This window comes from Muntiacus reevesi, chromosome 2 (genome assembly GCF_963930625.1).
Source record: "Muntiacus reevesi chromosome 2, mMunRee1.1, whole genome shotgun sequence".
Lineage (NCBI taxonomy): Eukaryota > Metazoa > Chordata > Mammalia > Artiodactyla > Cervidae > Muntiacus > Muntiacus reevesi.
Window position 1 is genome coordinate 168740779 of NC_089250.1, and position 27997 is coordinate 168768775.

At 49.1% G+C, this 27997-nt stretch overlaps 1 protein-coding gene across 1 annotated transcript; it reads right to left on the reverse strand.

Annotated features, from left to right (window-relative positions):
- Positions 1–2: 2 nt before the first annotated feature.
- MKI67 (marker of proliferation Ki-67) lies at positions 3–27997 on the reverse strand. The gene is made up of 14 exons (XM_065919231.1): positions 27845–27997; positions 27281–27453; positions 24770–24848; positions 24564–24679; positions 20905–20971; positions 19089–19134; positions 17552–18652; positions 14931–15106; positions 13417–13738; positions 13207–13325; positions 12935–13106; positions 10245–10400; positions 1804–8627; positions 3–476 (listed from the first exon to the last, which is right to left on the reverse strand). Exons 2-14 carry the CDS (start codon positions 27370–27372, stop codon positions 3–5), a joined length of 9744 nt encoding a protein of 3247 aa, XP_065775303.1. The 5' UTR covers positions 27373–27453; positions 27845–27997.

Here is a 27997-nt window from a genome sequence, read left to right on the forward strand (position 1 = left end):
GCTTAGAAAAAGGGCAACAGGAGATTACTAGCCTTTTGAAGACTGTGGTCACATCTCTTGGCACTCCGGGTTGCTCTCTGCTCGGATGCACTCTCCGAAGGGTTTCCTGGAGGGCGGACGCTAACCTTTCTGGATCTCGAACCCTTGGAGTCTGAATGTCCTGTCCCTTCTTTCTCTTCCTGCTTCTTCACCGGGATGTCCACCCTTCCCTCCCTTGCTTTCTCCTCTGCAGCCTCAGGCAAAGGCGTCTGGTTCTGCCTCCCAGGTCTCGAGCGCGTCCTCCTCTCTTCAACTTTGCCCCCAGAGGCAGACTTCTCGGCTCCATCTTCAGGGCTTTGGAGCTTCATCTCCTGGGAGGTCTGCACAGACTTCTTTTGACTTCTCTTTATTTTTACCTTTTCTGCTGATATAAGAACCTCAGGTCTTTGCTCCTCTACAGAAGTTTTAGCAGGACGCCTGGAACGCAGGGACACTCCCTAAAAAAATTCAAAAGACATCCACAAAATGTCAAGAATGAAGAATACCAATTACAAATCTCAACATGGAAAACATCATTTGAAAGTGAACTCAAAGGAGAATCAATTGCAACATTTTCCACTGATTCGTGTCCTAACATGGCAAGTAAGTCTAAGCAAGTCAGGGTGTACCTGTCAGTTTGCTCCTGCAGAGAAATCACCATTTCCACCAATAAGCCCTAAGTAAGGGATTCAGTATGAACTCCAACCAAAATGTCTGTCATAGATGTCGATGTGATTATAACAAGTGCTAAAAGGGTATTCCAGGAAAACACCCCATTATTCAGACAGTAAATGAATTCCTAATCCTTCAAGTCATTGCTAGAGCAGGACAGGAAAATTTCAATTTCTGGAATCCAATGTACAAACTTCTCTAACACTTATAGCTTCCCTAGTGGCTTAGATGGTAAAGAATCTGCTTGCCATGCAGGGGGCCTGGGTTCAATCCCTGAGTCGGGAACATCCCCTGGAGAAGGAAATGGCAACCTACTCCAGTATTCTGCCTGGAGAATTCCATGGACAGAGGAGCCTGGCGGGCTACAGTCCATGGGGAAGTGAAGAGCTGGTACACGACTAGGCGTCAAACACTTTCACTAACAACCCTGACAGTTATGGTCTTCCCAGGACACACACCCTGGGTAAATTGTCCTAATTGTTCAAGTACTGATGTAGATACTACTTGTACTCAGCATTCGGGGTCTCAGTGTCTAGAACAAGGTAGGACTGAGTCGCCCACTTTTTCTTGGCACGAAGCTCCATACCTTTGAAGATGAACATAGGAAGATCCCCTGGAGGGTGAAACAGCAACCCACTCCAGTATTCTTGCCTGGAGAATCCCATGGATACAGGAACCTGGAGAGCTACAGTCTATGGGGTCAGAGTCGGACATGACTGGGCAACTAAACAGCTCTCTAAGTCCTAAGGGGATGCTTTCCAGTGGTCTGCAGCTACTCAGTGTTGACTGTGGACCCCGAGGGAAAGGGGACCCACACTTACAATGGGGTTACATACAGCTGATCACAAATTTACGCCAGAATGAGAGCATCCACCCAAGTTGCCATGCTGTGCCAAGTCATTCAATCATGTCTGATTCTTTGCAACCCCCACGGACTGTAGCCTGCCAAGTTCCTCTGTCCATGGGACTTTCCAGGCAAGAATACTGTAGTGGGTTGCCATTCCCTCCTCCAGGGGATCTTTCCGACCCAGGGATCAAATCCGCATCTCTCACATCTCCTGCACTGGCACCTGGGAAGCCCACAGGGCACAATCACATCACTCCTCCCATCACCTTATTCGGAGCCTGTGCGACTTCTCCTTGTGGATCCGCAGCTTTAGTTTTCAGGTCATCGTACGGCAGGTTTCCCACAGGTTCAGTCCTTTGTGCCAAAGTCCGCAGGCTTCTCTTCTTCACTCCCGAGGGTGAGGGGGACTCCCGTGTCTCCCCGGGGGCTGTCCTCTGCTTCTTTTGGAGTGGCCTCTCGTCCTCGGGGTCCTGGGCAGCTGTCACGGGGCGCAGCCTCTTCTTGCCTGTGACCTTCCCGTCTTCTCCCTGGCCCCTCTCGGGGGACGGGGAAACGCAACTTTCACCTGGGAGTTTTGCCGGCTCTCTGCTGCCCACAAGGTCTTCTGGGAATCTTACTTTACGGGCCCTGAGGGCTCTTCGGGATGTTTCCACAGGTCTTCTGTCCGCTGTTTGCTTTGGGGCTCTCTTGACGGCAGCAGCATCGCTTTCCAGTTCCTTGGCCTGATCGGGCTTTTGGAAGGGCTCCTGGAAACGGGCCGGGTCTTCCACGGTCGTCTCCTTAAATGCTTTTCGCCGACTCCTGACGCCAATGACATTTTCTGCCGAGTCTGGGCTCCTCCTTGACGTTTCCTTGGCCATCTCGATCTTGTTCTCATTGCCCACAGGTTCTGTGTGCGTGGCTTCCCCTGGAGTCTGTGCGGGCCTGCTGAGCGCCGAGGGTTCATCTACAGCTGCTTTTCCTGGTGGTGACCTGAGCTGTCTCTGTCTACCTGTTCTCCTGGTGACTGGCTGTGCTGGTGGAGACTGGCGGGGCGCTGGAGCCATCGTAACATCACTCACTGGTTCCTTGGCCCCATCTCGCCTTTGGAAGGGCTCTTTGACACCGGCCGGGTCTTCCAGGGGTTGGGTCTTTTCCCTCAGGGTTCTTAGCTGGCTCCTGACCCCAATTACATTTTCTGCTGGATTGAGTTTCTGCTTTGAATCTTCCTTCAATACTCTGTTGTCTTTTTCATCACGTACAGGCGCACTGTGTGTGGCTTCCCGTGGTGTTCGTGTGGGATCTCTGCGCGCTGAGGGCCTTTCTACGTCCACTTTCTCTGGCGACGACTTAATTCGCCTCTTTCTGCTTGTTGGTCTGGTGACGGGTTTTGTTGGTGGAGACTGGCGGGGCATTGGAATGGTTGTAACATCACACGCTGGGTCTTTGGCCTGATCTGGGTCTTGGAAGAGCTCTTTGACACTGGCCGGGTCTTCCAGGGGTTGGGTCTTTTCCCTCAGTGTTCTTAGCCGACTCCGGACTCCAGTTACATTTTCTGCAGGATTGAGTTTCTGCCTTGGATTTTCCTTCCATACTCTGCTGTCTTTTTCATCATGTGCAGGCTGGCTCCACGTGCTTTCCCCTGGTGTTGGTGTGGGCTCTTCTTTGTCCACTTTCTCTGGTGATGACTTGGGCCGCCTCTTTCTGCTTGTTGGCCTGGTGACTAGTTCTGCTGGTGGGGATGGGCGGGGTCCTGGAGCTATTGTAACATCACTCTCTGCTTCTTTGGCCTGATCTGGCTTTTGGAAGAGCTCTTTGACACTGGCTGAGTCTTCCAGGGGTTGGGTCTTTTTCTTTAGTGTCCTTAGCCGAATCCTGATGCCTGTTACATTCTCTGCAGGACTGAGTTTCTGCCCTGAAGTTTCCTTCAACACCTCGATGTCTTTTCCTTTGCCTACAGGCTCTGTGTGTGTATCCCCTGGTGTCTGTGTGGGCCCTATGGATGCTGAGGGCTCTTCTACGGCCACTTTTCCTGGTGGTGACCTGAGCCGTCTCTGTCTGGTCATTCTCCTAGTGATTGGTTTTGCTGGTGGAGACTGGTGGGACGCTGGAGCAATTTTTACATCATTCCCTGGTTCCTCAGTCTGGTTGGGCTTTTGGAAGGGCTCTTTGACCCTAGCTGGGTCTTCCATGGGTTGGGCCTTTTCTTTAACGTTTCTTAGCCGACTCTTGACACCAGTTACATTTTCTGCTGAGACCAGTTTCTGCCTTGAAGTTTTCTTACACACTTTGGTGTCTTTTTCATCCTTTACAGCTTCTCTCTGCATGCATGTGGCTTCCCCTGGAGTCTGGGAGGGCCTCCTGAGTGCTGAGGGCTCTTCTACACCCACTTCCTCTGGCGATGACCTGAGTTGTTTCTTTCTGCCTGTTCTGGAGACTGATTCTGCTGGTGATTTACAGGGTATGGTGGGGGGCTGGTCATCGATCATTATGGGTTTCTTTGCATGATCTGGGGTTTGGAAGAGCTCTTTGAAGCCACTCAGGTCTTCCAGGGGCTGGGCTTTCTCCTTAGGTGTCCTTGGCTGCCTCTTGCGTGCAGTTACGTGTTCTGCAGGGTCCGGTTTCTCTTCTAGAGCTTCCTGAGACAGTGCAGTGCCTCTGTCACCACCTTCTGGTTCTCTGTGTGAGTACGTGGCTTCCCCCAGTGTTTGCTGAGGCTTCCTGAGAGCCGAGCAGTCTTCCTGCCTGTCCAGCGTCTGGGAAGGTGTCCCGAGATGTCTTCTACCTGGTGTTATGGTGACTGGTTCTGGTTGTGGAGACTGGCAGAGCATTTTAGGGATACTGTTATCAGTCACTGGTTGCTTGGATTGATGTGGGGTTTGGAAGAGCTCTTTAAAGCCAGTCAGATCTTCCAGGGGTTGGGCCTTTTCCTTAAGTGATGCTCTTGGCCGCCTCTTGCTTCCAGTTAAATTTTCTGCTGAGTCCAGTTTCTGCTTTGGAGTTTTCTCAAGTGCTTTGTCTTCACTGTCTCCTGCTGCTTCTCCCTCTGAGTGCCTGGCTCCCCCTGGAGTGTGTGCGGGCCCCCTGAGTGCTGAGAGCTCCTCCTTTACGTCCACTTTCTGGGGAGGTGACTTGAGTCGTCTCTTCTTACTTGTTGGCGTGTTGACTGGTCCCACTGGTGGAGATTTACAGGGCATTGTGGTGGGTTTGTCATCAGTCATTGGTCCATTTGCACGATCTGGGGTTTGGAATAGCTCTTTAAAGCCATCCAGGTCTTCCAAGAGTTGGGCCTTTTCCTGGGGTGTCCTTGGCTGCCACTTGCTTGCAATTAAATTTTCTGCAGGGTCTGGTTTCTCTTCTGGAGTTTCCTGAGACACTGCAGGGCTTCTGTCACCACCCTTTGGTTCTTTGGGTAAGTGTGTGGTCATCCCTGGTGTCTGTGTAGGCTTCCTGAGAGCTGAGCGGTCTTCTTGCATGTCCACTTTTTGGGAAGGTGTCCTGAGACTTCCCCTTCTACCAGGTGGTATGTTGACTGGTTCCAGTGATGGAGACTGACAGAACATCTTGGGGGTTTTGAGAACAGCCCTTGGCTCCTTGGTGTGATCTGGTGTCTGGAAGAGCTCTCTGAAGCCAGTCAAGTCTTCTAGAGATTGGACCTTTTCCTTGGGTGTTCTTAGCTGCCTCTTAATTCCAGTCACATTTTCTGCAGGGTCCGATTTCTGCCTTGGTGTTCCTGTGAACGCTTTGATGTCTTCACCATCACCTGCTGCTTCTCCTTCTGAGTGCCTGGTTCCCCCCAGAGTGTGTGCGGGCCTCCTGAGCACTGAGAGCTCCTCCTCTATGCCCACTTTCCGGGGAGGTGACTTGAGTCGTCTCTTCTTACTGACCGGAGTGTTGATTGTTTCTGCTGGTGATTTATAGGGTGTTTTGGTGGTTTTGTCATCTGTCATTGGTTCCTTGGCTTGATCTGGGGTTTGGAAGAGCTCCTTGAAGCCAGTCAGGTCTTCCAGGGGCTGGGCCTTTCCCTTGGGTGTCCTTGGTCGCCTCTTGCCTGAAGGTACCTTTCCTGCAAGGTCTAGCTTCTCTTCTGGGGCTTCCTGAGACACTGAAATGCCACTGTCACCACCCTCTGGTTCTCTGGGTGACCGTGTGGCTTTTCCTGGTGTTTGTTGAGGTTTCCTGAGAGCTGAGAGGCCTTCCTGCACGTTTACTTTCTGGGAAGGTGTCCTGAGATGTCCCCTTCTACTTGGTGTGTTGACTAGCTCTGGTTGTGGAGATTTGCAGGGTGTTTTGGTGGTTTTGTCATCAGTCATTGGTTCCTTGGCTTGATCTGGGGTTTGGAAGAGTTCCTTGAAGCCAGTCAGGTCTTCCAGAGGTGGGGCCTTTCCCTTGGGTGTCCTTGGCCGCCTCTTACTTCCAGCAGAATTCTCTGCAGGGTCCAGTTTCTGCTTTGGAGTTTCCTTAAACAATTCACTGCTTTTATAATCATCACCTGGTTCTCTGCACCATGTATGCATGGTTTGCCCTGATGCTCGTGTGGGTCTCCTGAGCACTGACAATTCTTTCTCTGTATCCATCTTCCCAAGAGGTGTCCTAGGCTGTCTCTTTCTACTGGTTGGTGTGACAATCAACTCTGGTTGAGAAGATGTGCAGAGCATTTGGGGTGTTTTGAGAATAGCCCTTGGTTCTGTGGTGTGATCTGGGGTCTGGAAGAGCTCTCTGAACCCAGTCAGGTCTTCAAGAGATTGGACCTTTTCCTTAGGTGTTCTTAGCTGCCTCTTAATTCCAGTCACATTTTCTGCAGGGTCTGATTTCTGCCTTGGTGTTCCTGTGAACGCTTTGATGTCTTCACCATCACCTGCTGCTTCTCCTTCTGAGTGCCTGGCTCCCCCTGGAGTCTGTGCGGGCCTCCTGAGCACTGAGAGCTCCCCCTCTATGCCCACTTTCCGGGGAGGTGACTTGAGTCGTCTCTTCTTATGTGTCGGCGTGTTGACTGGTTGTGCTGGTGATTTACAGGGTATTGTGGTGGGTTTGTCATTTGCCATTGTTTCCTTGGCTTGATGTGGAGTTTGGAAGAGCTCCTTGAAGCCAGCCAGGTCTTCCAGGAGTGGGGTCTTCCCCCTGGGTGTCCTTGACCTCCTCTTGGTTGCAGGCACATTTTCTGCAAGGTCGAGCTTCTCTTCTGGAGCTTCCTGGGCCACTGCAATGTCTCTGTCACCACCCTCTGGTTCTCTCGGTGACCATGTGGTTTTTCCTGGTATTTGTTGAGGTTTCCTGAGAGCTGAGAGGTCTTCTTGCAAGTCCATTTTCTGGGAAGGTGTTCTGAGATGTCCCCTTCTAGTTGGTGTTATGTTGACTGGTTTCAGTTGTGGAGACTGGCCGAGCATTTTTGGATTTTTGACAATAGCCCTTGGCACCTTGGTGTGGACTGGGCTTTGGAAGAGCTCTCTGAACCCAGTCAGGTCTTCGAGAGATTGGACATCTTCTATAGGTGTCCTTGACTGCCTCTTAATTCCAGTCACATAATCTGCAGGGTCCATTTCCTGCCTTAGCGTTTCACTGGACACGTTGATGTCTTCATCACCATCTGCTGGTTCTCTGTCTGAGTGCCTGGTTCCCCTTGGTGTTTGCTGAGGTTTCCTGAGAGATGAGAGCTCCTCCTCAACATCCACTTTCTGGGAAGGTGTCCTGAGACCTCCCCTTCTACTTGGTGTGTTGACTGGCTCCAGCTGTGGAGATTTGCAGGGTGTTTTGGTGGTTTTGTCATCTGTCATTGGTTCCTTGGCTTGATCTGGGGTTTGGAAGAGCTCCTTGAAGCCAGTCAGGTCTTCCAGGGACTGGGCCTTTCCCTTGGGTGTCCTTGGTCGCCTCTTGCCTGAAGGTACCTTTCCTGCAAGGTCTAGCTTCTCTTCTGGGGCTTCCTGAGACACTGAAATGCCACTGTCACCACCCTCTGGTTCTCCGGGTGACCATGTGGCTTTTCCTGGTGTTTGCTGAGGTTTCCTGAGAGCTGAGAGGCCTTCCTGCACATTCACTTTCTGGGAAGGTGTCCTGAGATGTCCCCTTCTACTTGGTGGGTTGACTGGCTCCGGCTGTGATTTGCAGGGTGTTTTGGTGGTTTTGTCATCAGTCATTGGTTCCTTGGCTTGATCTGGGGTTTGGAAGAGCTCGCTGAAGCCAGTCAGGTCTTCCAGAGGTGGGGCCTTTCCCTTGGGTGTCCTTGGTCGCCTCTTACTTCCAGCAGAATTCTCTGCAGGGTCCAGTTTCTGCTTTGGAGTTTCCTTAAACAGTTGGATGCTTTTAGCATCTCTTGGTTCTCTTTGAGTGGGCGTGGCTTTCCCTGGCGTTTCCGAGGGCTTCCTAAGGTCCGAGGAACCTCCTACATCCACCTTCTGGGAAGGTGTCTTGAGCTGCGTGCTCACCCTGGTGGGCGTCCTGACTGCTCCTGGCTTGGGAGACTTACAGCTCATCTTTGTGGCTCTGTTCTCGGCATCCATCACTTCCTTGGCATGACCGGGGGTCTGTAGGAGACTTAGGATGTCCACCTGGTTCTCCTCGGCCTCTGTGTCCTGCGACCTCTGGAGAGGAGGTCTGCCTCCAGACCTCCTGACCTCCTGACCTCCAGTGGTCAGGTCTGCCGCTGGTTCACACTTCAGCTCTGAGGTTCTTCTTGATCTCCTCACAGCTATCGTCTTTTCAGAATTTTCTTTTGATTCGATGTTTTGCTTACATTTTTCAAAAGACTTTTCACTTTCCTTTGTGTCTCTCTCCAGCTTCGGCTCTGGTTGTGGTGTTTTCCCCAGACGTTTTCCCAAGATGTCCTCCACGGGGTCAGGTTTTGCGTCTTGGTTCTCTGGCCCTGTACCCGGCGTCTGCACACCGCTGAGCTCCGCAGACCTTCTAGACCTGTTTGCACTTGATGTTGCCTTTGGAGTCGCTGCCGTGGACACTGGAGTTTTCTTCTCAGCAGCTATGGTTTTATTCATGCTCCTCGGTGTTTTCACAGTATCTTCGCTCATTTTAATACTGGGGCGTCTCAAAGCAGGGCTTGCAGAACTCTGATCAGATGGCCCTTTTGCTGTATCTTGAGTCTTAGGAAACACATTCTCGCCTATAAGATATTAAAACACACATGATCAACAGATTCTGTTCGCTATGTTGTACCAAATTGCTATCTGATTCTCATAAAATATTACTTAAAAGCTAGTATTGGCTCCCATCCACCCCAGGATATGAGGCTGTCTCTATCAGACAGAGATAAATCTGCCTGACATGAACCACACCCACATATGAATAATGTTATGGGTGACAAAGAGTGGGGTCATCATAGGTGGTAGCAAGGAGCTACAGGAGTTAGGTAAAAGGAAAAAAATTCCTTAGCAGGGGTTCCCTGGGACTTCCCTGGTGGTCCAGTGGTTAAACCGTCACCTTCCAATGCAAGAGGTATGGGTTCGATCCCTGGTCGGGGAGCGAAGATCCCACATGCCTCTTGACTAAAAAGAAAAAGAAAATATGACACAGAGCAGTATTGTAATGAATTCAATAGACCTGAAAAATAGTCCACATTACAAAAATAACCTTAAAAAAGAAGAAAGAAGGGTCCTCTGAAGGCTGCCACTCAGGTCTCAGTGACAGACATTTTTTTCATCAAGCCAGAGAAACAGCTGTTCAATCTGCTGCACCACCGATGCGAAAATGGGGATTATACTTAGCGCACTCAGGGTCCACAGGAAACATCTATTTTTTTAGCGACAGGAAGCACCTCAAGCATAGCACGCCATTCTCTCTACGACAGGCAGGTGGTGATCAGTGTGAATGGCAGAGAAGACAGACATCGTGTGTCCATCTCACACGCATCCTCTGGCAGGCGTCCACGCAGGAGATGCAGCGGCACCCGCGCGGCGCCCACCTGCCGCCCTTCTCTTTGCTGACAGCACTTTCACATCTGAGTAATTTACACACAAGTAAGATGAGAGCTTCCCTTGTAGCTCAGTTGGTAAACAATCTGCCTGCAATGCAGGAGACCCAGGTTTGATCCACGGGTCAGAAAAACTCCCTGGAGAAGCCAATGGCAACCCACTCCAGTATTCTTGCCTGGAGAATCCCATGGACAGAGGAGCCTGGCAGGCTACAGACATGGGGTCGCAAGAGTCGGATATGACTTAGTGACTAAACCACCACCATGATGAGGGAGAGCTTCCCAGGTGGAGCTAGTGGTAAAGAACCCGCCTGTCAATGCAGGAGATGTAAGAGACACAGGTTCGATCTCTGGGTCGGGAAGATCCCCTGGAGGGCATGGCAACCCATTCCAGTATTGTTGCCTGGAGAAGCCCATGGACAGAGGAGTCTGGTGGGCTACATACAGTCCATGGGATCGCAAAGAGTCAAACACAACAAGCGACCTAGCACACACACACACACAATGAGAGATGATTACACGTGGCTGCTTGTCAACCTCTTCACTTATGAAGATGAAGAAGGCCATGTGCACACAGGGAGCTTATGGTTAGTAAACGGGTTTGCCTTTTTATGCAAGTCTCTGAAAGCCAGTGCTGGTTCCACTGCCGATAGAAACTCCTCCCTATAAACAATGGGACAAAGCTGGACAGCATAAGTATCAGGAGGATCTGTCGTAGAGAGATAATACCATAACTGTTGTAGTAAAAGAAAACTGTCTACAGTTCTGACTGAAAAGATCAAAGTGCTGGGGTAAAAAAAGGAAACCAACCAAAATTTTCCAAAGTGCACAGCAGAGGTTTTTCTCCTGAATGAGGTCCTGGAAGCTCTTTTCCAAGCAAATCCTCTGAATTTGGGAAAGTAGGGGGACACATGCTCATCCTTTGCGGCTTCTCTTTCACTGGTGTCTTGAACATTTCAGGCAGCCCTGTAACATCACAACAGAGGAAAAGCAGTTAGTAGACTGCATATACCTGCAAACAAGCATGCCCGTCCTCGAGCACAAAAGAGGGGATGGCAGAAGGCAAATAACAGATCACCCCCTAGAATTCCTGGGAGACAGGGTCTCAGGAGAGGGTGATGCATTAGTTGTGAACCCATTTTTAGAAGCGGGCACTGGGGAGTTAGATAATATATCACATCTCCTCTGCCCTTCTTCTTAGAAGGATCGAATGAAGAAGGTCGACATCTGCAGTCTTTTAGAGTGTTCTCCAGATGTGAGCGCTGCTGAGAGGGCAGAGATTGCCCCGTGGGATCTCCCTACCATGCCTGCCGAAACCTAGGGCCCTCAAGCTCCTTGAAAAAGTCCTCAGGGATGCAGTTCTGAAGTTCATGTACAAATAAAATGTCTCCAGATTTTAAAAGTGACATAGGACCGCCCATTTTTTAGTACTCTCAAGTAATAATATCACCTTCTTTTCATTTGAACACCAAAAGGCAATACTAACAAAACTTCAAGGGGAAAAAAAAATACAGTTCTCAAAGGGAAGATTTAAGTTTCTCAAACATTCATTATCCCCCATTTTCCTTATTGTTCTCATTCTAACAACAGTGGATCAAAAGATGCTCTCAGGCTGGCAGCATCTGCAAAGTGTGTCTGGGAGTCTGTTCTGAAGGTGCCCAAGCCAGCCAAGCCCCTTAAAACCTCATCCCTCCACTACTGCTCAGGCCTCACTCTCAAAATATCCAGGATATTCAGGCTTCATCAAGTGTTAATGTTTTGTCTTAAAATTACTCACACTGAGGGTGACCATTGTTGCATGTCTACAAAATGTTTTGAAGGAAGACTGAGAACATCCATATCCCAAGTACTGAGTATTTAAACTTGTCTTCATCTTTGTCTTCATTGTTTCACGACATACACATCAATACACTGTCTGTGCATAATTTACAGGGATACACAGATACCCATGGAGCGGCATACAGGGTGGGATAAGCTCAGTACTTTTTTTAAAATTTTTATTTAATGTTTGGCTCTGCTGGGTCTTCACTGCTGAGTGGGCTTTTCTCCGGTTGTGGCAACTGGGGGCTGCTCTCGAGTTACGGCGGCTTCTCCAGTTGCGGAGCGCGGGCTCTGGAGCGCAGGCGCAGTACTTGAGGCGCAGGCGCAGTACTTGCGGCGCATGCACGTAGTTACTCCGCAGCGCATGGGATCTTCCCAGACCAGGGCTCGAACCCGTGTCCCCTGCATTGGCAGGCGCATTCTTATCCGCTGAGCCACCAGGGAAGCCTGAGCTCAGAGTTTTTCCTCCCTCAGGGAGCATCCTGTCAGAATGCTGGTTACCACTGCTCTACATTTTTGTAGTTTGCTTTTAAAAGCTAAATGTGTTGCTCCAGATGTGACTTTCATTAGAGGGTATCTTGCATCCTTATGTAAGTGGTACAGTGATTTTCCCATCTGAAAATCTGCCAGGAGATAAAAACAGGATGCCACCTAATGGATTCAAGAGTCACCTCCCACCGGAAGTGGGAGCTCAGAATGGAGACCACTGGCAGACTATGCCCTGAGGGCATAAAATCTCAGAGCCAGGGTCCTGCGTCTGGTCCAAGCGTAAGCAGGGCACATCACACTTTAAAAACGGCAACACTGGTCCAGCTCTGAAAGGTCCAAGGAAGCCCTGCCACAGGACTTTGTTCCACAGAACAAGGGGAGGGCGTCTTCAAGAAGCAAAATACCGCTTAAACCAAATACTCCAACTCTGGGGTAACCTGCTGGTACAAATGCCAGCCTGGTTTCCTCACCACAAGGCGCGGCCAGCTTTCCTGTGCCTGTGCCGCTCTCCCAGGTAGCGGTGTGCGTTTCCTCAGGTGCCCACCAAGGGTCTACTGAGCAGACACTGAGCTATCCTCCATATCTCGTAGTAACCCATGATGGAAAAGAATTTTAAAAAGAATATAGCTGTCACCCGGTGGTCCAGTGGTTAAGAATTTGCCTTCCAATGTAGTGGACATGGGTTTGACCCCTGGTCAAGGAACTAAGATCCCGTATATCAGAGGGACAACTAAGCCTGTGTGTCTCAACTACTGAGCCTGCGTCACGACTAGAGAGAGGCCTGCGTGCCACAAAGACGGCCTGACACAGCCAAATGAGTAAAACAGCTAAGGAAATATCTTTTTTTAATAACTATATACATATATATTTGAATCTCTGTGCTGTATACCAAAAACTAACGCAACACTGTAAACCAACTACTCTCCAATCCAAAGGGAAAACAGGTGTGCATTTCCCATCCACTTCCTGTAGGACATGTGACCCCACACTGTCGGGGACCGGGCCTTGTTCTCCAATCCCGCTCCCTCTCCTTTGAACACCCTGCCATACCCCGCCCCCTGCCCCCGGGTTGTCTGAATTATTTTTCCCGTCCCAGGCACAGCAGATAAACAAACGAGACGCCCAGCCACGTGGGACCCGCAGGAGGAGGACAGGGCTCTGGTTTCTAAGAGCCAGGGCTGCGCTCTTACCTGAAAGGTCTTCATTGAAGTCCCTTGGTTTGCTGACCACGAAGTTGTTTATCACCCTGTAGGGCCGAGCCGGCCCGGTCACTTTCTCGAGCTGAGCCTTCCCTATGACGATGGTGCAGGGAGAGTTTGCGTGGCCAGTGCTAAACTGACTATGAACGGTGCTGGGCGGCTTCTGGAAAACAATCGGGAGATCGACAACACATCAAAGCCTGAAAGCCTCCCTTCAAGTCCCCCTGACGCGTCAAGAGCACACGCCACGTCAGAACACGCACCTTCGGAGTGTTGGCTCTCCTCTGCCGTCTGGCCGGCTGCCTGGGAGGGCCACGCTTCGCAGCTTTGTGCTGGGCCTGCTTGGCACCGAGCTTCACCACGTCTGCCCACGATCTTGCCACTGTCACGGGGAAGAGATGCAGAGACATTCCCAAACCAGCACCCGCGGGAGAGTCTACCTGGAACCCCACCTGCAAATGCCACGCACTCACCAATCAAGTTGGCCTCCGAGGCGCCGCTCCTTCTCCTGGAGAAGATGGTCTGGAGGATCCCGTGCTGGCTCCGCTCCAGGGACGCTTTCTGGGCAGGGAGGCCGCTGCTCCGTCTCCCCCCTCGCTTGGGGACATCTGTCTGACGTGGGGACCCGCCGACCCCGGACACGCAAGACACCTTGGACAGCCTGCGGCATCGGTCGGGTGCGGCTGCAGAAGCGTGGACTGCGTGAGGAGCTGGAGAGTTCATGAGGGTGTCCGGTGAGGTCACTTTCAGACGGACTTCTGAAGAATCTTCTTTCCCTGATGGCTGAGGCTGCTCCTGGCAAGATTGGAATGTATGTAGGAAACCTTACCACAAATATAACATCTGTGTAATGAATGAATGTGAAAACCCTACCCGCTCAACAATTTTAGTTGTGTAAATCTCGAAGCACTGATTGCTTTGACAAACATATATGTATGTCTGTCAAACATACAGTGGAAACAGGAGTCTGTGTCTCTCATTTAAAAAGAAGGGGGAAGAGAGAGCACTGAATAAGTCTTAACTGAGGCATTTCCAGTGGAAAGGTGGAAGGAACTTTCTGATGAGTGGGGCTCTGATCTATATCCAAGGAAACACCCTCCGTGGGAGTCTAACCACCTTGGGTCAGCATGGGTTCTGCACATTTCTGGGGCTCATATAAAAGAGATGGGAAGGAGACATACCTCATGCTCCTATACCAACAGGAAAAGAAAATTAACTGAAATGAAAAGAAATTAAAGACTGCCCAGGCCCTGTGAAGGACAGGGAGCTATGGGGGCGGTGGGGGGGACACACCTCTCTTGAGATGTAAGATCATGCCCCTAAAGGGTCAGTGATGAAAAATTCTAAAGACCTGATGGTCAAAACCATGGTGTACTTGCCATCTAAGCTGTCTTTTCACCTTGTCATTCTAAAAGGGAAAAAAATGAAAATCTCATGGTTCTGTCTTTCCAAATGGTATTAACTATAACCCGAGCGTGACCACCTGGCCCAGAAGCGTGGTCGGCAGGAGGCCTCTGCAGAGAAGGGAAGTCCCGAGGACCCACCTGTGCTCAGCCCCCCTTGGGTTGTGGTTCGGATCAGGGGTCCATTTGCCAACACCCCTGGGAATGCGTTCTCACAGAGATGTTGATGCTTTTTACTATTTTATTAGGTAAAAAAGTCTTCACTGTCATTATGCTAGTGTGAGGGGTTTGGAAAGAGTGAAAAAAAAAGTGTTCGTCACTTCAGTCGTGTCCAACTCTTGGCAACCTCATGGACTGTAGCCCACCAGGCTCCTCTGTCCATGGGATTTCCCAGGCAAGAGTACTGGAGTGGGTCACCATTCCCTTCTCCGGGGATCTTCCTGACCCAGGAATTGAATCCGGGTCTCCTGCACTGCAGGCGGATTCTTCACCACTGAGTCGCCAGGGGAGCCCCTTGGAAAGAGTGTGGACCAAGGATGTATGCCATCATCAGACCCCAGGGGGAGACCCGCGGGGAACCTCACCTTGATGATTTTCTTCAGGGCAGTGGGCGTGTGGGCGGCCAGCGACCGTCTTTGCTTTGGCGTCTCTCCTTTTTTGAGAGGTGTGTTGGGAGGTAAGTTTTCATCGAATAATTCGGGTCTCAGGCGACCCCCAAAGGAGACGCGCCTCCTCTTCGCAGCCACGCCCTCCATCTTATCTAGAGGAATGGGCACAGACGTCAGACTGCAAAGGAAACTGCGCCGCAGGTGCGACCTGCTTCCACTCACCATTAGAGACAAACCTACGCGAGTTCAGACTCCTGGCACCTCTCCTCCTCCTTCATCCTCTCCTGATGCTGACAAAGCTAACAGAAGATCCAGGACAAACCACGAAATGCCAAGGCCCAACGCGACAGTGCAAGGCCTCTCTTTATAATGCTGACAAGTCCTGTGTGGACGGAGCCTAATGAAGGGCGTGGCTGATCAGTGGTTCCCACTGTGGACCGGGGGGATGCCAGCGGTGAGCTCCCCGATCAGTGGCTCCCACTGTGGACCAGGGGGATGCCAGCAATGAGCTCCCTGATCAATGGTTCCCCCTGTGGACCGGGGGGATGCCAGCGGTGAGCTCCCCGATCAGTGGCTCCCACTGTGGACCGGGGGGATGCCAGCAATGAGCTCCCTGGTCAATGGATCCCCCTATGGACCGGGGGGATGCCAGCGGTGAGCTCCCTGGATCAATGGTTCCCACTGTGGACCAGGGGGATGTCAGCAGTGAGCTCTCTGATCAATGGTTCCCACTGTGGACCGGGGGGATGCCAGCGGTGAGCTCCCCGATCAGTGGCTCCCACTGTGGACCGGGGGGATGCCAGTGGTGAGCTCCCTGATCAGTGGCTCCCACTGTGGACCGGGGGGATGCCAGCAATGAGCTCCCTGATCAGTGGTTCCCACTGTGGACTGGGGGGATGCCAGCGGTGAGCTCCCTGGATCAATGGTTCCCACTGTGGACCAGGGGGATGTCAGCAGTGAGCTCTCTGATCAATGGTTCCCACTGTGGACCGGGGGGATGCCAGCGGTGAGCTCTCTGATCAATGGTTCCCACTGTGGACTGGGGGGATGCCAGCGGTGAGCTCCCTGATCAGTGGTTCCCACTGTGGACTGGGGGGATGCCAGCAGTGAGCTCCCCGATCAGTGGTTCCCACTGTGGACTGGGGGGATGCCAGCGGTGAGCTCCCCGATCAGTGGCTCCCACTGTGGACCGGGGGGATGCCAGCGGTGAGCTCCCCGATCAGTGGCTCCCACTGTGGACCGGGGGGATGCCAGCGGTGAGCTCCCCGATCAGTGGCTCCCACTGTGGACCGGGGGGATGCCAGCGGTGAGCTCCCCGATCAGTGGCTCCCACTGTGGACCGGGGGGATGCCAGCGGTGAGCTCCCCGATCAGTGGCTCCCACTGTGGACCGGGGGATGCCAGCGGTGAGCTCCCCGATCAGTGGTTCCCACTGTGGACCGGGGGGATGCCAGCGGTGAGCTCCCCGATCAGTGGTTCCCACTGTGGACCGGGGGGATGCCAGCGGTGAGCTCCCCGATCAGTGGTTCCCACTGTGGACTGGGGGGATGCCAGCGGTGAGCTCCCCGATCAGTGGTTCCCACTGTGGACTGGGGGGATGCCAGTGGTGAGCTCCCTGATCAGTGGTTCCCACTGTGGACTGGGGGGATGCCAGCAGTGAGCTCCAGCAGTGGCCTGAGTAGGCTTTCCCAAGGAACTCACACGCAGGCCTCACGCAGACCTGCATGTGAGTGGAACCAGGGACTGGAAGCTTCTCCCGGAGATCTGGACAGACAGGCCCAGCTACACACCTTTGTGAATTGCTTATCAACACGAACCCTTGTCTAAGCGACATGCCCCATTTGTGACACTCATGGGGACACCGTGAAGTCATGCACGGAGTCTGATCTCAGAACCAAACACCCCACCCCACGGGCTCCCTGCAGATGCAGAGCTGACAGCCGGGCACAGCCTCAGAGCAGCCGGGGGTCCCCGAGGGAGTGTGGGAGGCCTCCGAGCTGCCACGCCCGCGCCACGGGTCACATCTTGGCCGCCTGCGGTGTGCCATCAGGTGACTGTTTTCCCCACTTGCAAAAGGAAGAGAATACGACACCTGTCCCACAGGCCCACCTGCTGCCAGCATGGAGGATGGGAAGCGAGTGTCTGAAGGGCACTCACAGCGGCACCTGGCACATAAACCCAGGGAGGTGGTCCAGGGGTGTTCCAAGACCCCCCCGCCATGTAAAAGATTTCCAAGGGGTTTCCACTGCTTATTCTAAAGGCTCAACTTATAGGATATAAGAGCTTACAGTTCAGAACTGAACTCCTATGAAAAGTAACTATGCTTAAGCTTATTTTCCCAAGAATCAAATATATTTTGGGGCCACCCTAATCTCCTTAGACCGCTGCTAATTCTCCTAGTAACCAGCACTTCCTCTGGTTGGTGGGTTTTCAGATAAATCTATGAGCAAATGACGAAAATGGCTCTTCATCATGGTCCCTTAGTGGCTCACAGAGCGAATCATTAGTGAATGAAGGAAGGGACTGCTAATTCACATCTAGACACAAGGCAGGTGTAAACTTCAGGGGGGAAATAAATGGACAGTTAAACAGACTTACTTGTGGAATCACCGAAGCTGCAGACGTCAGCTGCACCGAGACTGGATAACCCAGGGCCCACCTGTCCAGCTGCCGGGCCCAGCTTCTCAGGCTTGTTGAGAAAATCGCTTTGAATCTTCCTTTCAACTTGAAGGACCAGTGGAGCTGAAATCGTCGGATGTGGAATCTCTGTTTCTGCAGTCAGATGGTCAACATTTGCAGGCATACTCTTCCTCTTTCTGGAGAAAAACTTTTCTGGTGTATTTCCAAAACTCCCAACTTTAACGGGTGTTTGATTTCTAGGCAAGAACTTCTGGGGAGTGAGCGTCTTATCATCTGCCCCGGAGCCTTCACTTTGGTCTAGACTCTGAGATACATGGCCACCGATGACACTCGGGTCTTCACTCCGCCGCCTCCGGGAGGGACTGTGTGGTGAACACCGCAGGGGGGTCGTGGTTTGCGGTGAACACCGCACAGGGGTCCTGGTTTTCCTTGTCTCTGTCTCCGCGCGGGCGATGCCAGGACTCCTGGGCTCCTTGGGCGTCTGAACCGGCTCCCCATTCCCCTCTCCCTCAGCCTGGCTACTTCCTTGCTCTCCCAGACCGGGGTCTGCCTTCATGTGGGGGCTTAGGCCCGACTTCCATCTGGATTTGGGGGAGACCAGAGTCTCGTCCTGTAACCCATCAGCGCTTTCTCTGCCTGTTGTGCAGTGACGCTGCGGTCCTGATTTTCGGCGATTCTGCGGAACACTGCCTTTTCCTGGGTTCACATCTAACTCCACTTTCATTGACTCGTAAAGCTTCCTAAAGGGAGACGCACTTTGGTCACGCCTCTTAAGACACTGAATGGAGGAAGGAGCCTTTGGGTCTTCACGACAGGCCCCTGATGCCACCCTGGGGTCTTCTGTCAAGTCCCCAGCGGTGGGAGCTGTCGCACCTCTGCAGTTATCTCCAGGAAGTTCTGAGGAAGGAACGCAACTGGCTGTTCTCCTGGCAACATGGTCTTCCCCGCGCCCTGAGATGGCGCGGGCGGCCGTGATGTCCTCTCCGTGGACCACAGGCCTTCCCGAGACAGCTTCTTCCCTGACTTCTGAACAGGCACTGGAATCTTGAGCTTTCCCTTCTTGACAATGAATTATGAAATAAGAAGTTCGAGATTTTCTCAATGATTTTAACACATGCAATATGCACATTTTTTAAACTATTTCAAATTGTCTTAAAAACCTGTTTTTCACTTGGCCTAAAACTTTCTTAATGTCCAAAATGTATGGTGACAGTATTCTGATACTAGTATTACAAACCAAATAAATAAATCACTTTAATGGATGATAGCCAGTATCAGGCATCCAGTGCTATCAATCTGCTCAGAATTAAGGGGACAGCTGAGCCAGACAATCTGTCTCCACGTGCACCCTCCGACAAGCATGGCGCCCAAACATCACTTGGGGAAAAGGTTAACTCGGGTGCCTGCCTGTCTGTCCCTTCCTCACCACAAATCTACATAAAGAACCGATCTTACAGGATCTCAGGAAAACAAACGAAAACAAAAAACTACTAACCTGGGTTGGAAGATAAGCTGGATCTTGAGACCCGACGCGAAGTCTCCTGTGAATGGGCAAAATATGAAGATCGATTTAGAAGCCTTTTCAGATACTGACAGTAAATCATATTTACTAAGATACTCTTCCGGTGGATGGCCTTCTCTACCCTACTGTTCTTTAGGACTTGAAGAGACTTTGGGAAATGAGCCCAGACCTCGGGGTGCTGGTGCTCATAACACAAGCATTTCTCAGATGATTTTTTAAAAATATAGTAGAATAAGGAACAGAAACTTAAAAGTGCTTAAATTAAACCTCAGTGACTTCTTCTAACTCCACTGAACTTCTGTGAAAGAAGAAATCAAAGCTGAAAGTCAACATCATCTACCCTCAGGGTCTGGGAACCTACCAAAGGCAGTCATCAACTTCACACTCAGTTTTAGCAAAAATTGGCTAAAATGCACTGCTTCTCAAACTCCCTGTGTGAGGGCACAGTTTCTGAACAATAAAAATGAATTAAAATTTTGAAATCTATAGAAAATATAAGCCTGTATTTTTCTGCATGATAATATCCAACAGTCATAAAGATCAAAGTCAGATAACATGTTCTAAGTATTCAATTTCGATATTTCCATTATCACAACCCAGATAACACTCAGGTCACAGACCCTTGGGACCTCCTATCTAACCTTAGTTCAGCTTTTTGATTAGTTTCTTTGTACCTACTCACAAGTTAGGGAAACAGGCTCACAAATTCCGGGAGATAATGAAGGACAGGGAAGCCTGGCATACTGCAGTCCATGGGGCCACAGAGTTGGACATGACTGAGCAACCGAATAACAAGCTGGGGCAGGGGGTGGTAGGCGAGATTCCTCAGAAGCTGTGCGTGAGTGTTTAGTTGCTCAGTCATGTCCAAATCTTTGTGACCCCATGGACTGTAGCCCACCAGGCTCCTCTGTCCATGGATTTTTCCAGGAAAGAATACTGGAGTGGGTTGCCATTACCTCCTCCAGGGTATCTTCCCGACCCAGGGACTGAACCCACATCTGCACCGGCAGGCGGATTCTTTACCACCTGGGAAGCCCTCAGAAACTAGCCTTCCCCCAAAGCTGATGAGCAGGTTGACGTTAGTTACTTCTCTCAGGAAGGAGGAGCAACCTCAAAGGCAGAGCCTCCGGCTAATCTCAGGAGTCCCTGTGATAAGACTCTCAGCCAGGGTGTTCCAACCTGGTCAGACGAGACTAGCTTGAGTAGCTTCGTAAAAAGGAGGACAGCCAGGAAGTCTCAGGATTTACGTAGAACCTTCCAAGTCCTACTAAATCTCCCAGAACTGCATTTTAGGAAGATGGACCATGTGGAATGTGTTTTCTCCACTGATAAACAAAAGGCAGTGACTGTCTTTCAGTGTCATGGGTCATCTGTCCATCAAACCCAGAAAGCATCTCTGGCACCCACAACTCTGATGTGATTATCTCAGAAAAATAAAAATGGATGAATAAATGGGACACAAAATGAACCACTGGATCCTATGTTTCTGGAATCTGAATTCTGTGTTAGGGCTGTCTTAACCAAAGGTTTGCAAAATCAGATTGTGAGACACTTGAGGAGACTTTGGGGCCCAAAGTGTAATACTCAGTACTCCCATGTTGAATAAAAGAAGAATAATAGCTTAAAAAATATAAGTTTAACTTGTTTTAACATCTTAGTGACACTTTCCTACTATAACTGGTAAACTGTTCTCCTGTGTAAGAAAACACAGTGTCAGTGAAGACAAATGCTTTCATATCATCATGCAAAAAAGACTCAGAGCCCAAAGCTGGATAACATCCCCCATCACCTGGTCCCGTCTTTGTCCTGGAAATCCAGGTGACTTGCTTGCATCCTGATGACTTTCATTTTCATACCTGAAGTGCACAGAATCACAGACACATATTCAGATTAAAGATTTGTGACTGAAAATAAAACTTCTATATCTGACTAATGTCCAAGCGGCAAGGAACAAACTTCGGTTTTATTCAAGACATTACTTTATTCAAAGAAAGACATTTAGAGTTAGAGAAGTGTTTTTGCATGAAAAATTTAGGTAAATTGCCTTGTTTCTTTCAGAACACCATCATCAGAGATTGGGACCAGATTAATTTCTGAACCCTAACTAGCCTTTATGATTCATCAATATCGCTGAGTATCTACTCTGTTGGAACTGACTGTGTAATAGAACAAAACTGAGTGTCTCCTAGTTTTTGCTCATGGAAATCGTTTGGTGGCACGGAAGGTTAACCAAGAAGCTGGGTGGTATCTATCACCTTTTATCACTTTGTGATGTCATTCACTGCAATAATTACAGAGCTCTACTGTAACTTCAGATCACTATGAGCTCTTCAAGCTTCCCAGCTACTCCATCTGTGTCTGAACAAAGGCATGTCTTAGGAAGATGTAAAGATGTTTAGGAAGAGACATAGTTGTTCTAACAGACTTCGGGTATCAATTCACAGAACAACATTTTATAACACATACTGAACTTAAGTACCCAGGTAAGAGAGGATGAAAAGAATTTAGATGCCACCTAAGTAAGATGTAAAGGCTGAGCATCGAAGAATTGATGCTTTTGAACTGTGGTGTTGGAGAAGACTCTTGAGAGAGTCCCTTGGACAGCAAGCAGATCAAACCAGTCCATCCTAAAGGAAATCAGTCCCGGATATTCACTGGAAGGACTTATGCTCTAGCTGAAACCCCAATACTGTGGCCATCTGATGTGAAGAACTGACTCCTTGGAAAAGATCCTGATGCTAGGAAAGATTGAAGGCAGGAGGAGAAGGGGATAACATAGGATGAGATGGTTGGATGGCATCACTGACTCAGTGGACATAAGTTTGAGCAAATTTAAGGAGATAGTGAAGGACAGGAAAGCCTGGCGTGCTGTAGTCCATGCACAAAGAGTCAGACACAGCTTAGTGACTGAACACCACCACCAAGTAAGACTGAAGGCGTCAAGCATCTGGAATTGTTTCTCACGGTACCAGAGTTCTGAATCAAGCCCTTCTTCCTCAAACCCACTTTCTATTTGTTGCTAGAGGTATTTAATCATCTCAATCTTAATCTGAGCAGCATCTCATTTGGGGGAAATAGTTCTGGTTCTCCATTCCACATCAGATATTTCCTGTCTAGAAGTCTCTATCCAATAAAAATACCCTTTAAAAATGAAGGCAAATGCACAAAAAGCACAGAAAAAGAAATGATCAGGATATTGAAATTAGGAAATATCTATTGAATACAAATGAAGGCAATAATGAAAACAGAGATCCATTTAGCAGAATGATGACAAAAAAGATCCAACTATTAATATATTGCTTCCTACAACAGATACAGTTGAGAATCAGACAAAAATGGTACTGCAAAAAAAGAAAAATTCATTTATCTGAAACTCAAGCTTAACTGAACATCCTGGGCTCTTTTGCTTTGTTTTGTTTTACTGAGTCTGGCAACCTTATCGATTTGGTCACAGAAAATCGCTTACAGACATGTAAATTCTTCTAGACTTCACTCTCTTTCATATGGGATGAAAGACCTTTTTCCTTCATCCTCTACTTTCCAAAAGAGAGCATCAAGGAACTCAATTTGCCTGCATGAGTTTCTATTTAAGACATCTTTATGATTGTATTTAACCTGTAAGTAAGTGTGCTTTGGCTAAATGTCTAACTTACAGTACTTATAATCATTTAATGTTCAGTAAAAACATTTTTAAAGTATATATTTTCTTAAAAAGACACAAATAGAATGAAAGTATAATGATGGAGAAAGATACATCAGGCAAACAGCAACCGGAAGACAGGTGCAGAGGTTGTACCAACACCAGACAAAATTAACTTTAAGATAAAAATTATTTAGAGACATTGCACATTTTACAATGATGAAAGGGTCAATCTGTCAAGATCAACCAGTTACAGACAAAAGTGCATCTAGCAGCTCGTTCCTAGAGAGCATCTAAAACCTTAAGGATTATGAAAGTTGAAAGCAATGTGATTTAAAAAAAAAAAAAGCAGAAAGAATTATAGTATGAAATCTCTCAACAAAAGCATTACTAAAGGTACAGGACATTTCAGAATGATACGTGATGGAGCTTCATCCTCCCAGAGGAGATAATTCTTAATTTAAGCCCACAGCATGGCCTGAAAATAGAGGAAGCAAAAATCTACAGAGCTAAAAACAGAAAAGAAAAAAATCCTAAATGCATGATTACAACTTACCTGTTCGAGTAACTAAGAATCGGCAGAAAACATTACCAGCATTATAAGAATTTGAATCTTATGGACCTATACAGATAGAAGACTCTGCCCAAGCAGCTGTGGAACACGTGTTCTTTTCAAACACACAGGACAGGTTAGTAGAGTTAACTACATCTGATCATAAAAAGCAAGCTCTGACTCATTTCTAAAACAAAATTGCTCAAATGTCCATCAGAATGAATAGTATATATCTGTGTATAAAACTGGTTAATTCAAAGAAATCCTTAAGTGGTGAAAAGGAATCAACTGGGATGGGTCCACGCATCCCATCCATGCTGTGAATCTCACAACCAGATCAGAACTCGTACTCACAAGTATATGCAGTTTAATAAAGGCAGACAAAGCCATAGTGGTGAGAGGTGCAAGCTTAGAGGAGAACTCTAAAGCCTCTTAGGCTATCAGAAAAGCCACACTCTTGTGGTTTACGTGGTGAGGGGAGATAGTGATGAGAAGGCGCACGAGGAAAACTTCCGGAAATGCTGCTGATGGCTTGGGTGGTACATTAGTTCTCTAACCAAACGCCACACCCTTAAACAAGAGAAATGTCTTTCCTCACAGTTCCCAAGGCCGGGAGTCCGAGATCAGGGCGTGGGCAGGGGTGGCCTCCTGGGACCTCTCTCCTAGGCTCCAGCTGCCTCCTCGGGGTTGTCCTTCTGAGTACCTGCTCCCCTGGCTTCTCTGGGTCCTCGTCTCTTATAAGGACATGGGTGGGAGTGGATTAGGACTCACTCTAACAGCCTCGTTTTAACTTAACCCTCTTTTTCAAGGCCTGTCCAAAAACGGCCCCATTCCAGGGGAGCTGGGGGTTAGGATTTGAACTTGTGAATTTAGGAGAGCACAGTTCAGTCCCTGACAGGTGAAATCACAAGGCTGGTCTGTCCCAATAAGTTGGGTCATGCATCTCGTTTGGGGTCTTTCTCTATGAGTGTACTTGACTTTAACACAGAGAAGTAAAATAGATGCAGTTTCACAACACTTGCAGAAACATGATTTTTCCTTTAGGACCTGGTCGCTTGGCACAGATATGTGCTCTCAAATCCTTGAGCCAGGGCACAATAAACTCCGACTGTCATTCCTTCTAGATGCTCATGAATTTAGATAAAGACTTAGTGTTGGGAATGACAACCTCAAACATGTTGATCCCTGGTGAACTGTGAGGCTGGGTTTTGGTGACTCAGAAAGTCTGTCTTTAGCCCACTTAGTTCTTACCTACCTGAAAGACCGATCAACAATAGTTATCACATCACCATGTTTTAGCTGTACAGGTTTATCAAAAGTAGATCCATTTATTTGTGTTGGATTTGTGGAACTGAAATTAAACAATACTGCCTATAAATAGAAAACACAGGAAAACATGTAACTAATAAGTGGATACAAAGTGAAAAGTTTTTAAAAACAGACTGAGAAAAACCTACTCACCTCCTGCTCACTGATTTCAATTTTGCAGTGTTGTTTGGACACTACAGGAAGCTGAATACGAATGTCACACTCAATACTCCTTAATTCAAAAGAATAAAGATTTTTAGGTTGTTGCAATTAAAAAAAATTTTATATTACTGACTCAAAATAAAACAGCGTTTAACTGTGTTTGATCTGTAAATGCAATGACATAAAGGAAAAACAAACTAGGCAATGTAAATGATCTTTGCATTTTGCTGACAATTTTCACAAGTATTGTAGAAGCAACTGCTTTAAATCATTAAAAGTTGGGGTACTTAAAAACAATTATAATGGAAAATATTAGAATATAAAACTGAATTTCCTTTTGCTAAAATATTTATGCTTATAATTATGAGACCCAGCTAAAGGAGTACTTCACATCAGTTTGGAGAATAAATATTGTCTGGACTCTGTTTTTTTTTTCTGTTATAAAAAAGATTTACATATGTTTGTTGGTAATTTTATGTATGTTTAAGGGTTTAATCATCACCACAAGTGCTGCATTTCACACTAGGACCTGTCCGTGCCTCAGTTTCTTCATATACCAAGAGGACTCCATTGGCATCCACATCATGGTGCTCTTCATACAATTAAATGAGTTACTCAGGTCCGTCACTTGCCTGGCACACACTAAACGCTCACAACTTGTGAGCTTTTGATTGTTTTAAAACTACACTATTAACTGACAAAGTCACAAGTCTCCTCTCGTTACAGACACTAAACACAAGCAACAACGACCAATTGTCTGGATGCAACCTGTCTTTTCACAGGAAGCTGACGTCAGCAGCAAGCAGCACAAGAGAGAAATCCCCAGACCACAGAGAAACTGGTTGAAGATGCCCTTAGCAAGGCTCCCTGGGCCTCTGGTGCCCCTAGTACCATCCCGGGTTTAACACGTTTGAACAGACCGTGTGACTCCTCCGTTCTCAACAGGAACCTCTGGAGCCTTAGAATAGCCCTTCCTACCCATATCACATGATCAAACAGTACAAATGGGTTTCTAGATTAAAAAACCTTGCATAAAAAGATACACAATCACCACAGTATGAAAGAATGACTGCGATTTGATGCCAAAATGTTTTGTTGTTTATTCCTTTCGAAGAGAGTGGAAGTTATGGAAAGTGGACAGCTACTCTAAATCAATGGAAAGATTTTGATTTTGAGGCATGAGACCATCCCAGCAAGAAAGACTATCTTCTTAGAAATGAGAATCTGTTTGCAGGAGACTGCCAGCGAGAATCACTACAGAGCAATGGTTCTCCACCTCGGCACCACTGACTGGTGACCAGCCAGACGGTTCTTTGTAGGCGGAGCCGTCCTGTACATTGTAGGATTGGCAGCAAAGCTGACCTCTGCCCCCTGAGGTCAGTGATGTGGTGCTCCCACATCGTGACATGAAAAAATGTCTCCAAACTTTGCCAGGTATCTCCTGGGGGTCATATGGCTCTCAGCTGACAACCACTGCTACATACTGACTCCAAACCCAGTTCTCCAGCTGATGTTTCAACGGGACAGTTGTTGGCGTGCTAGACAGTAACCACCTCTCATACACCAGACCCCACACCAGACACCAGCTACATAATTATTAAGAAGATAGTTTCTGTTCTCGGGACCTTAGGAGTGAAACACACAAACTGCAGCCTCATCACCACGTGGGGGTTAGGAAAGAAAAGAGCAGTGCTCGGTGAAGGTTTCTTCTCAGGGAACATGAATCCCATATCTGAAAACCGGAAAGGAATCGCTCATGTAGGAGGGTAGAGAGAAAATTCCAAAGACAGAAGTGCCAACTGGCTAACGGAAGCAAGGTGAGCCAGAGCTCGGCCTGTGGTGGAACGTGGGTGCAGGACGAAAGGTAGGAGGAAGGAATGTGGGTAGTAAGGGGTCAGGGTTCCACCACACAGAGCTCTACAGGGAGGGTAACTCACCCACCACTTTTGGAAAATGAGAGCGGGGTGTGATTAACGGTTCCTGTTTATACACGGACCACAGCTACTGCCACCAACACAGGAAGGGCAACCAAAGCAAAGTTCTCAAAACACAACCGGAAAGACTGTTCTTCCCATCCCCACTTTTTTCCCGAAAAGATCAACAAACCAACACAGATCCCTTCCTTGTTTGATCACTAGTGATCCCCAGCAGCCAAGGAATGCTCAGTTCAGAGATTTCAGATGAACACAGTGGCCTTCGAAAGCCTGCCTGAAGTCAAGCAGGATTTGAGAATCCTTTAAATTTTTCTCCAATTATAAATTTTTATCAAACCAACTTTTAAATCTTTGATTAAACACACACACACAATTATATAAACATCATCCTCAAAATTCTGTTTCATATGAAACAACCAGTCTCATTGACAGTACACAGGCAGTCCTGGGCAAACCCAGGGGTTCCACTAGTCCTGGAGCTGTGCATCCCGTCTGCTAACCTGCGATTAATAACCGAGGGGTTTCTAAAGCCAATGGTCTAAGTTGTCCAGGCGAGGGCAGGGCTCACCTTCCAAACAAGCAGGTGCTGAGGCTCAGCGGAAAGTGAGGGCCATCCACCCCGCTCCTTTTGATGGTAACCAGGCGTCTTGCAGGACCCATTTTCTAAACAATGATTTGAGTATAATCCCCGGACGGGCAGGTCAGGCATCAAAAGGTTTGCTGAAGCGGACTTACAGGTCCCTGGACGGAATAACAAAAATAAAACACACGGGGAGCCGGGCCGGAGGTTACCCTGAAGCAAAGAGCTAAGAGGGCACTTGTAAGTGACCAACTGGGGTCGCTTCACCAATGCCTCCGCCGCCCCGACCCACACTTTATACTGTGGAAGCCCCAGGCTGGTCCCCGGGCTGTCCCCCCGCAACTCGGCGCCCCCCTCAGACCTGCGGCCAGGACGGCGCCCACCAGGGTCTCGGCTCCCGGGAGGGTTCCCGCCGAGACCCCACGCGAGCGCTGAGAACGAGCAGGGCCCAGCCCAGGGCGCCGGTGCCCGCAGAGTGCCCAGTGGTCCACGCGGCCCCCCGGGGCCCCGCCAGCTGCCTCCGCCCCGCGAAGGGCCCCGGCCGCGCCTCACCCGGGACGAGTCTCCCGCGCCGACACCAGGGGATCGATCCAGCGCCCCGCGGCGCGCACCTCGCGTAGGCCCCGGGAGGAGCAGGGGACCAGTCCACCTGCGTCCGCCTCCCGGCCCGCGCCGCAGGAACCGACCGGGCTCCGGCCCGCAGAC